The following is a 12,325-nucleotide window of genomic DNA, read 5'->3' on the forward strand; positions in this document are numbered from 1 at the left end:
ACCACTTTTCAAAAAACTCCGATCAAAGATTTTGGTTGGCCGAGATTGAGTAGCTTGGATATAAAGGTCAGTGACCAAACCTCAAAAAAACCTCTCTTAGGATTCAGGGTTCAGTGGTCCAGTCCGCACATACCCAGAGTTCCCTGACCCCAGCCTCAGTGTATAATATAACAACTTTTCTTTCCACATATAACAGGTGATCCTTACCAAGATTGTGTCGATGTCAACGTATGTTATAATTGTCGAGGAACTGGAGGACGTGATCAATTCCAAACTATGGATGGATCCTGCAACAATCTGGCAAACCCATCTTATGGCGCTGCTCCCACAAAACACAAACGATACTTGCGTATGTTAATTATTTCATCTATAACACTTTATAACAAAGCAACTGTAGTGCAGTGGTAGAGTATCCGGCTACGGTTCGCAAGGTTGTGGGTTCAACCCCTAGCCGGGTCATACCAAAGGTTCTCAAAATGGTACTTGATGCTCTCTGCTTGATGCTCAGCTATTAAGAGAAGGATCAAGGATAATTGGAGAAATCCAGGGAGAAAGAGTGGCGCCCTCCCCTACCTTTGGGTAGATAGCTATCGAAAGAGGAGATTTGAGTCGCCTCCGACTGCGGTCGCAGACTTACTTACTTATAGACCATTTGGAGTAGGGAGGCTAAGATTTTGGGAAAAAATGTGGGCCACCATGGTTGAGCAACGAAGGAAATTATACGCCCTTTTTACACCCTCTAAACACCCTAAAACGTTATTCAATTGCGGAGAAAAACAGTCGTTATGATTTTAATTGGTCTGTCTAAAGTTGTTCAATGTACATAAGTCAGCATAGGTTTCAATATGAGAGGTCTGCAAAAAGTATCTTTCTCCTTTTTAACACGAGAGCGTTGCAAATTTATTTGAGTCGTCCAGGATTTATGTTTAAGGACACAGCCTAATTAACTAAATTAGCCCAAAAGTTTGAATGTAAAGAGATATTGATTATGTTAGGGCTTTTGAACTGAAAGGTCAAGAAAGCCTGGTAATCGAGATTCTGGAGTCATTATCCTCTATAATTGACTAGGTTAAGATTTACATCTGGGAAAATTAGTCACTAGGAAAAAATATATTTTCCATCAAATTTTTTACCATGAATTCTTTTTTCATCATTTCTAGCTGCGCAATATTTGGTCGGAACAACGGGTTATCCACGTGGCTTTCCGCCAAACAGTAACATGAAGTCTGGGCACGAGGTTGCCCGTAAAGCCTTCCAATCAGTTGAAAAGTTTGAAGGGAACAACAATCAACCTCACAAAACATCCATCTTGTTCATGACTTTTGGACAATTCATTGATCACGATATCACAGGAACAGATAAAGCTCCCACGGGCGGTTGTGATGTGACGTAAGTTTATTTCTCATATATTTTTTATCAATACACTCTTCTCGAGATGCATAAATTTATTGTTGTCATCGTTTTCAAACAGATTTCATTGCTATAAAATTACATACTCACAATGATAATTGTGTTGTTTACACTTCATGAGACATTTTGAATTTCAAGTATTTTTGTTTTAGAGTTAATGTTTGCCTTTTGGGAATATAAATTGGTTTAAATGTATAATTTCATAGCAATGAAATCTGTTTGAAAACGAGGACTCCAATAAATTTATGGATCTCGAGAAGAGTGTATTGGCGTATACTTTAATGGGATAAATTTTCGCGGGGATTAAATTTCGCGGTTGAGCTCATCCGCGAAATTTTAAGATTTCGCGGGGATTAATTTTCGCGGATGAGGGATTTTCCTGATTTTTCGAGGGGGTTTAATTTCGCGGATTGGGGTACAAATCAAAATTTTTGAAAAGTGTCAAAACATTGAAATAAAATTTTTCCAGGAAAATTAAGAATTATTTTTTCAAGTAATAAGAGGGTGTTTTGGAAAAGGGCGAGGAGATATATGTATTACAAAGAACACTGTTTGCAAATGCTGCTGCCAAAACAAAGCGTCCGAGTAAACCAGAAAACCCATCTGTTACCCCGAAGACATCTAATGCAGTATTTTGTTAGATTAGGAAGTTTTTTAACTTGTTTTCCGTTTTCCCTCCTTTGCTTACATATCCTTTTAGATGTTTAATTTCAAGCCAGTTGGATTACCCTCTTGCATTGAAAAGCTTTTAAATTTAACAATAAGCGATCACTTTAGATAAAAATTTTCCAATACCTCTTCCAAGTTTGTAAATTTGTGAAGAAAATTTTGAGGAAAACGATTTTTTGCTAACAAGCATATCGAGGATTTTGCCTTTTTCGAGGGTTGCGTGCCCTCATGTAGAAGAAAAAATAAAAAACGATAAAAATAGAAATTTTGCGGATTGAAAAAAAAGTTCAAATTTTTCGCGGAAACTAATTTTCGCGGATGGGCCTTTTTCAAATTTCCAATGGGACTTATTTTCGCGGATGACACCCAAATCCGCGAAATCCGCGAAAATTAATCCCCGCGAAAATTTATCCCATTAAAGTAGTTTATCATTGGTCTAGTTCTTGATTGGCTGAGGACGTTAATAAATCTGCGCTTCAATCGGATTCATTTTCGCGGGATTTAATTCATTTTTGATATTTCGTGAAAATTAAACTCGCGAAATGAAGTGATCGATCAAAAGCGAGTAATAGTTTTTTTTTATTTGTCTAGTTCATGACTGATTGATGACGGTAGTAAATGATTGCTTTTACCATACTCAATTTCGGTGATTTGTTCCAAATCGATACAGTCACAGCTCTTTAATCAAAAAATTTGATACATAATAAACTCTATAGTTAGTCTTTATTAGCTGGTTTTCACTCAGCAAATGTCTACACAAAAATTGCAAATGAGGGGGGATAAGATATATTAAAACAAGAAAAACAAGTCTAAATTTGATGATAAATCTGTTAGTTCAATTACGCAAATCTTAAATAATCCATATAATGTAATTTCCTCACCAGGGGTTTGTTTCTTCCAGTCTTCCAGTTCAAACTAAATCCCGTATTATTATTAGTATTGGTATTATTAGTATTACACGCATTATAAACGACTCCAGTCTATGTTAATTATCAATCATCTGTTATAGATGCAAGGGAGCGACAGGAGGAATTGAACACCAGTATCCATGTAATCCCATCTACAAAGATCAATCTTCGACGGGCGCCAAACGATGCACGAAACTGACCAGAACACAAGCAGCTTGCCGTTCAAGCTCAACTGAAATACGAGAACAGGTCAACTTTTTAACTTCTTTTATTGACGGGTCAGCTGTTTATGGAAGTTCGGATAAAAAAATGCAATTCCTGAGAACGAATGATGGTGAGTTGTTGTTCCTCCTTGTCTTTTTTTCTACTTTTGCTCGAAAATTTTTTTTGCGTTGAATGTTTTTTAGCTAAATTACTAAGGGCATAAACAGTGTTTAAAATTTTCTCAGAATTTAATAATTCATTCGAAAGCGCTTTTAAAAACAACCATAGAGCAGTATGCTTTTCGACAAAATCGTCTTCATAAAAACGACAAAAACAATACGCGAATTTAGCCCTTTTCGCAAATTTTAGCCCGTTTCGCGAAAGTAAATGTCTTCGAAAATTCTTGGAAGGGCCGTGAAAGTTTTTGCTCGCCTAAAGAGTATATTGATGTATTTTCTAATTCTTAGGATCAGGGAAATTGCGAACAACAACAGGCGATTTGTTGCCTGAAGATGAATATAATAATGAACCGTGTAACAACGAAGGTTTCGAAGGCTGCTTCGCTACAGGTGACAAACGAGGCTCCGAAAACCCCGCATTGGCTGGCTTGCACACACTCTGGGTACGCGAACACAATCGTATTGCCACCGAGTTAAAAGAACTGAACAAATATTGGAGTGGATCTAAGATTTTTTGGACGACGCGTAAAATAGTGGCTGCGGAAATGCAAAATATCTTACTGAATGAATGGCTACCCATGCTATTTGATACAAACGACATTGACGGTTATGACACGGACGTCGATCCGTCAATCAGTAATGTCTTCGCGCATTCCGTTTTCCGATTCGGACATACATTGGTACCCGATAAATTCCCACTTTACGATAACAATTTTAATCCGTATGCCGCGAAACCAATACTGACACTGCGCGAAGGCTTTCATCATATCAACCCTATTAAGAATCATGGAATCGAACCCATCATGTACGGGTTAATCGGTAACGAATCGGAGACTTTCGATACCAAATTCGCACAAGCTATCTCCCGCCATTTGTTCATTCCTCTTGGTGAAGGTGGTTTGGCGGATCTCACAGCTATCAATATTCACCGTGGGCGTGATCACGGTTTACCGCCCTACAATGAATGGCGTCAATTTTGTGGTTTTTCAAAACTTAAAGACTGGGACGACTTGAATGGAGATATGGAAAGCGAAACGATTAAAAATTTGAAGAAAGTTTACACCTCTGTTGAAGAAATCGATATTTTTGTTGGCGGGATCGGTGAAAAACCGGTACACGAAAAAGTGATCGGAAAAACATTCGGCTGTATCATGAAGAAGCAATTCAAGGATCTTTTCAAAGGTGATCGGTACTTTTACACCAACTACGTTTTCGACTATCCACAAACTACTTCTATAGGGAAAGTGACCATGAGACAGGTTTTGTGTGATAATTTGAAAGGTGTGGTCTCACTACATGCGAACCCATTCGTACCCTTCGATGATGGTTACCACACAAGACATGCTTGTCAAACAGACTACAGAGATCCACATTATGAAGGAGCTAATTTGGACCTCTGGAAAGACATCACTTATTAATTAAATTTTATTTTTAATTGAGTTAGGATAGATTAACTCTGAGTTTGGTTGTAAAGTGTAAAATGCGTCGCTTATCGAGCCCCCCCCCCAGCGTTTTGTGTGATGGCGTGATTAGGGGTGCCGCTGGGGGGGGGGCTTCCTTATCAATCCTTCGCGAAAACAAAATCTCAAACTTCTTAGTGGCATAAATGGTATAATTCTCATATTTTGATACAATTGGATAGGTATTTTAATACTCTTTCTAAAAGCATTCGGTTTATGCCCCTTTTTAATCGAATGGTCAACAACAATTAACTTCAGGTCATCACAATTATTTATATCTGCTTCTCCCGTTTGTCCATAGGGATGGGTTGGTTAATTTCCCAAAGTTTCTCCAAAATGAAAAAGAAACATTACAAATTTTTAATTAAAAACGAAATTGTATTTCTGTACCAGTGGATACCGCTTAAAACCACATACCCCTTAAAACCCACAATGTTGCATTTTTGGCTTTCATAACTACCAAATTTAATTTTATGTGGTATGTTTCACTTTTTTACAACCTCTTATAAATGTTCTTTCATAAAATACCAAATTTTAAGGATTTTAAAGATGCTAAAGTATCTTAAAATTCGAAGTTATTCAAAATTTTATCAAAAATCCCTTCAAAAAATCAGGTTTTTTGGACCTAGAAATTACACAATTGAATTTAAGGTCATAAAACCTATACTTTTTAGATACCTATACTTATGGTAGGTATGAAAAAATCATTTTCATCTTCGTGAATAGACCCCAACGAAAATGACAGGCCCTTAAAATTCTACTTTAAAGCACTTTTATGGTGATGATCAATAAAATCTGAAAATCGACTTTCTCAAAACCTGGTCATGTTGCATACCAAAATGTCACAAATTTGATGGAGATTTAAAAAAACATTAGAACCATAGGTCAAAAATGAAGCGAATGAAGGTTTTTGGCCTTTCGTAGCCGTTTTTGACGAAAAAAACCACACACAATTGCATTATGGGCATGAAATCCTGAAAAATGAAAAATGAATATTGTTGTGGGAATGAATTTCTAGCAAGTCTTTGAACCATTGAATCACGAAGCAACACCAAATTTGTATCCATCAGCTTGAGTATCCCGTTAGCAAGGGTCGGAATTTGTGGTTTTTAGCCTTATTTTTGTAGGTTTTAAGGGGTATTTTGATTTTAACACATATTTTTGAGATCATTTAGGTACTAATGGTATATTCATAACATTAGTAACTTTACAGTGAATCACTGTTCAAAATTTGAGGTCAAAAGAACTTTTTTGTAAAAAGTTATTCGAGAAAAACCATTTTGTAGGTTTTAAGGGGTAAATAGCTAAAACTGCACTTTTTCACTTCCTCGTGAAAAACTGAAAACTGTTTTCTACAAAACATCACTGCTAGGGAAGACAATCATAGACAACGTACTTTCAACACAAAAAGTTTCAGCCTTACACTCCAACTAAACAATGAGATAGAGGGTACCACTTTTTATTGTGGGTTTTAAGGGGTATCCACTGGTAACAATCAATTATTTTTTAATGTGTATATATATTTTTTTTACAAAATTAGTGTGTTTTAACTGATATTTTTTTTCAATTTGATTTTGTTTCAAATAAAACTTTATAACAAAACATTACAATATTGTTCTGTATTTCTTTCGGCCATTATTATTATTTTGCAATTCACGCAATTTTTGTTCACGCAAAGTTTCCCCAATTCACGCATTCACGCAAGTGAAAAAGCTCATTTACGCATTCACGCAAACCACTGGGGGAGGGGGCTTTCAGTATCTTTCAGCGAAAAACTAACCCCTGTAATTAGCTGTTGGATAACACTGCTCCTTGTATGACCTCATTTAAAACTTTAACTCTCACTTCTTGGATCAAATACCCTACAACTTGAAAATCATGATTTGCTTCGCATCCATTAATCTGTAGCTCCAAGGCGTGGGCTTAATAATCTATCATTTCATTAAGTGAATTATAATTCCTAAAACAGGAATCACATTCATCAATTCGAATTTCCTGCAAAGTAGTAATAGTGGTTCATCAAAAAAGAATCACATAACACTACGAACAACCATTAGGCATCAGAAGGGAAATAAGTTTTTAAATTTTTGAAGCCTTGAGATGTTCGTAACTTTTTGTGTTTTAACCCTAAAAATGTTCTTAACATGTCCTTATTTTCGCCATTTCTTGAGTATATTTATCCATTTTCCTAGGAAATCAGGTGTTGTTTCTTAACTTGTTCTTAACATTTTGACCATATCGAAGCCTTATGATCTTATATAGTTTGTTCTTATAAAAAAACATGTAGGTTTGCTAAAAAGATTAACACAAACATTGAAAACCGATTTGTCAACATAAGTATCTTTTAATCCTCTCTAATGGTATTCCTTCTGTTTAGGATAAGGAAGATCTATCTCAGGTATCTTCCTTGATCATTAATCATCTTCCCTTAAAAGGCATTTTTGTCAGCTTCTATATCTGGAAGTGCTCTAAATTATTGGAAGGTTAGAGTTTTAACTCTGAGTTTTAACGCTAGACTTAAGACTTATGACCTTAGGATCTGAGGATCCAAGTCCAAGAATTTTCCAATCAATAGGGCTCAGAATATAGCCTGGAGGTCTATAAACCCCTCCCGAATTGAAATATTCGAATAAATTTATCGATCATAGCCCAAAAGCGAATATTCTCGCCTGAACTAGCTAAAAACGAGGAATTAACCAAAATTCTCAATATATTTTGACCGAGATTGTAGACCTCACCCACTTTTTTCTACTACATAACATTTCGCGTTATTTGGTTTAGGTTAAGCATCGTCATTGCTAAATCAAATCTGGTTTTAGATAAAAAAAAACTCAGTAGACAGCTGTAACTGTAACTTTTGATGCACAATTAGATATGAAAAATCTCAATAAATATTTCAAAGCAACGAAGTTCAAAATTTCGGGAAAGTATCAATTCGAGATTTTTGGTACATCAGAAAAAATTTTTCTTCATTTTCGAAATTTTTGAAATATTCAACTCTAATCTAAATTCATCTATAAAGTATAATTTAACTGTAATATATCGAATCATGAACATATAAACGACTGGACATCCATCTCCTTTGTCTTTTTGTAGAAAAGGCTGCTAGCTTCGTTGCCGCCTCGTTAAAAGCATAAAATGAAACAATAGATTTTGATGATATACCACTTGGGAGTACCTTGCTAACAACGTCAAAACATCGACAAAAGGATCTGTTGTTCTACTCTTCTCAAGTCTTTTATCTATATCATAACAAAGATAACAGAGGCAAAATCATTGTCAGCTTGTCAAAACTCCGACTAATATTTCTAAATTTTGACTTGAAAGTGTCTAATAATTTTAATTATCGTCCACCTCTAAGCAAAACGCACTGTCGGATATTTTTAGATATCCGATAGCGAATATCTCTTTTTGTGAGCGCATGAAATAAATTTTCTTATCAAAAAAATTAAAATGCCAAATAAATAACCGAAGAGCTCTCTTAATGAATAAACAACAGAAGGGAAGATAAAAAGAGAAATAATTTCGAATGTTTTTGTAATTAAAGAGAAAACAATGAAATCGACATGTTTAAATGAGAAAGTGAAACGTTCGAAAATGAAAAGTTTTTTAAATATAAAAACAGAAAGATTAAAAGTAGAGGGAGAGGGAAATGTTTTCTGCTAATGAGTGAACGATAAACCATATATTCAACGCGAAAAAATCGAATATCGAAAATATTCAGTCTCGCTTGATGATATTCGACTCAGCTTCGCTTCGTCGAATATCCATCAAGCTCGACTGAATATTTTTCGATATCCGATTTTTCTTGTCGAATATCTGCTTAGTGTCGCATTCTAATTTCGATATTCTTATGACACGGGCTCTAAACTATGGCAAGCTATTTTTTTCAAGTCATAAAAAAAATTATTGGAGTGACAAAAGGGATTCAAAAGTATACACGCAGTTGAAATTCTGCATTTTAGAGTTGAAAATGTTGATAAAATATATTACAAACTTGTGAAAAAAATCGAAAATAATTTTTTTGTACATTAGGAGTAATGTTCAACCTCTATCAATCCTTTTACCTAAATAATTCAAAGAAATAAAATTATGACGGAATATTGTCGGATTTTTCATACCAATTTTGAAATACAGGCGGCAACGAAGCTCGCTTCAAAGAGACAATAAAAGATAGATGTCCAGTCGTTTATATGTTCATGATCGAATTGAAGGGAGTGCCAATTTTATGGAACAGGTTTTGCTAAGAAATTCAATTCTACTTAGCTTATTTATCAAGATTACTCACGGTGCCTTAATAATAACCCCCCCCCCCACTTGTTAGCTTTTCGGTTTTTTTCTGACCCCCGAAACTCATCATGACCCCTCCCCCGTTTATTAATTTTTCAATATATTTTCAGCGCGGTCGTCAAAAAAATGTCTCTAAATAACCCGGTATTCCCCTCCGTTTATTAAACACCTGAGAGTAATAAGTTTATGCTGCCATAATTTGGGGTTGGGTTCCACTCTCATTTTGTTTTCTTGACCAATCTAACCTACTTTTTGACTCGTCTTGGCCGTGGAAACAACAAAACAATTAATTCAGCCAATAGTACTATAGTATATGAGCATGTAAAGGACTCAAACCCAAAAAGTTATCCGAAGGCTTCAAAAAATTTTGGATGCTCTTATAAAAAAACGTGTTAATTAATTTCTGTGTAAAGAACCTCGCGAAACTCATTACCTTTTAATGCGGCGAAAACTCTTTAAAAATAATTAGGCTAATAGTGATGTGTTATGTAACAGAGGGCACGTTCAACAAGTTTTGTAACTGAAACCCTTTCAACTTTTTTTTAAATGCAAAGCTGAGCACTATTTGAAAAATTGAAAAAGGAAGTTATTGCGTTGCTAAATTTAGGCTCCTATGTTCATCCTCTAACGGAAAAAGTTGGAGAAGGGGAGTAGATCTATAGAAGTTTGTGACTCAAACTAATATATTACTTTATCGGTGATCCAAAAATATCCACAATCTGATTGGCTAAAAAGAGTACAATTTATCTTGTATTTTACATGTAAAAATATAAATTGACGAAAAGATTTTATTGCATTGTAGCAGTAGCAGCAACCTAACGTCACTTTGCTACAAAACTGCCTTGCGCTTTTTTCCAACACAAAAAGTGCATTTTTTGAGTCACCGATAAACTAGTTATCAGACAAAAGCTCGTAGTGTACAATACAGAAATATTTTATTCGTTCCGATTTTTCATATTTCCATCGCCTAAAGGCTCGAAAAATATTATGTAAAAAAATCTCGGAACTCTTAAAATATTTCTTGTATTGTACTCGCAACTGTCTGATAACTATTAACTTAACATGGTTTTATTTTCACCATTTGATGAGTATTTCTATCAATTCTTCTGAAAAATTGAGTATTTAGAGTCTGAAAAGCCTTATTAAAATGTTCTTTACATATTCTCAATATTTTGGCCATGGAAGCCTTATGTTCTTATATAGTTTGCTCTTATAAAAAACGTGTAACAGTAAAGTCACCACAAGTTTCCTGTTTACCCTTTTTATCCTTTCTATCCTGTTTATCCTTTCGTGTGACACCCGGTAATATTTCTTCCTCAAAACACTTGAAAGTAATCAAAACTGTTTAAATTTGACATCGTTTCCAAGACCTTGTTCCGGCTTCGTGACTTGCTTGCTTCAAAAATCGATTTTAAGCTGTATCTCAAAAAACCGTCGTATCGCATAAGATTGCCTTTCCCGCACTTAGATTTCACTGCCACTTTTCGACCGGAAAAAGACTATGACTCCGGATAGTTGAGAAATAAGCTTCAGAAAGTTGGGATGTTTCGTAAGTAAACACAAGATTGAAAAAGTGTCCGCAAGACATTGTCAGCTCGATTTGCAATATTCCAACGGGATTGTTTACAAAAAGAAATTTTTTTTTATAATAGAATACCTGTTGTTTACTCCGTACATTATGGTCCAAAAACTATATTGTTGAATATTGCTCACCAATATATTGTGTAGTCTAAGTAGCCCTTGAGAAGGAAACCCTTTTAAATCTAATGCCGGCTATCCCCAGAAAAATAGCAGAAAAATCCCGGAAAAGACAGGAGAATCTTAGTGCGGAAAAGGGAATCTTATGCAAAACGATGAAACCAAATCTAATGAAAACAGATCATTCGCCATAAGCTCCGTTTAAAAAAAGTAAATTCAAAATTAAAGAAACTTGTTCCTTTTTTTTAAACAGCTATAGCAAAATGAATCTATTATTGACGGAGCAAATACAGTTGACTCTCGCTAATTCGAACTCGAAAGGGGAGTCGTATTTGTTCGAATAACAGAGAGATTCGGATAATAGAGAGTAGTGTTTCTCCCTGACGGGAACTGAGTAAAAATTCGAATTATAGAAAGATTCGAATAAGAGAAGTTCGAATAAGCGAGGGTCGACTGTACAGAAAAAAAACAGAATTGAAGAGTACTTGAATCTATCTGTTTGAAGATGTTAAATTATTTTTAAGGACCCCCATATTCAAAAGGATCTGGTTTTTAAAAAAATTCTTACAAAATGTGCATATTTGTTGATTAAAAGAGGCATTAAATATTTACTTATAATAAATCATCATACGGCTATAAAAAAATTAAATCTATAAAAATTCGAAAAGAAAAATGATGAAGATTTCCCATTTCAAGATTAAATTTACATTATTATTCTTTTCAATAGACCAGCGGCCGAAGTACACGCTTTTTTTTTTATAAGAATGGTGTAAATCCATTTCATCATGGATATTCTTAACTTTTTTGGCAAAATCATCCTAAAATATTCTTACAGCATTCTTATTACTTGGGGGTAATAGGCAATTTATAATTTAAAAATGCTCTGAAAATGACATTCTTAGGTTGAGTAGCAAAATTCCACGATGATGATATTCTTAGCATATTCTTAATTTTTTGGCCATTTTCATCATGGACATTCTTATAAAGTGTATTCTTATAAAAAAAAAAGCGTGTAGTGACAAATTTATAGGAACATTTTTGATATTATGCTCCTAATAGGGTATAGAATTGATAAAAAGAATTGCCTCTCGAATCTCCTGTAGTTTTCGAGAAATGGCATTTTTAAGGCGAAAAACCGACGTTTTGGGCGTTTTCTGATGACGTCAGCATTTTGCTGGGAGCATTTTTAGAAAAAATCATTCTCACAGATGGATAGCCCTGAGTTAGTAATATCCAAAAATAGTATGGTTTGTTAACTTTCGATGTCTAGATCTCGAAAAAATCAAAAAAAAATTTTCCGCCCGGCCACATGAGAGCTTTTTTTCCTTCACCCGCATTCCGGAAACACTACATTTTTTTTTTCGTCTGATTTTCAATATTTAAATCAAAATATCGTCTAAAATCGGACGAAAGTCGATATTCTGGGCTAACCAAGCAGTCAGCTCGAGCTTCTATTTGCAAGTGAACAAAGGCCATTCAAGCCTTAACGATGCTGAGAATGTGTACC

At 34.8% G+C, this 12,325-nt stretch overlaps 1 protein-coding gene across 1 annotated transcript; it reads left to right on the forward strand.

The window, feature by feature from the left end:
- Positions 1–845: 845 nt before the first annotated feature.
- Positions 846–4,885, forward strand: LOC136822746 (myeloperoxidase-like). Its single transcript, XM_067079030.1, has 4 exons — positions 846–852; positions 1,161–1,389; positions 3,089–3,321; positions 3,659–4,885. The coding sequence occupies exons 1-4, from the start codon at positions 846–848 to the stop codon at positions 4,786–4,788; spliced, it is 1,599 nt and encodes a 532-aa protein (XP_066935131.1). The 3' UTR covers positions 4,789–4,885.
- Positions 4,886–12,325: the final 7,440 nt, after the last annotated feature.

Source organism: Clytia hemisphaerica, unplaced genomic scaffold, assembly GCF_902728285.1.
Source record: "Clytia hemisphaerica strain Z4C2 unplaced genomic scaffold, Clytia hemisphaerica genome assembly, whole genome shotgun sequence".
NCBI lineage: Eukaryota > Metazoa > Cnidaria > Hydrozoa > Leptothecata > Clytiidae > Clytia > Clytia hemisphaerica.

Excerpts from the sequence above, each read along its gene's own strand:
- LOC136822746 (XM_067079030.1), top strand. Across the intron at positions 1,390-3,088 it reads ACGGGCGGTTGTGATGTGAC|ATGCAAGGGAGCGACAGGAG; the intron begins GTAAGTTTATTT and ends CATCTGTTATAG. Across the intron at positions 3,322-3,658 it reads ATTCCTGAGAACGAATGATG|GATCAGGGAAATTGCGAACA; the intron begins GTGAGTTGTTGT and ends TCTAATTCTTAG.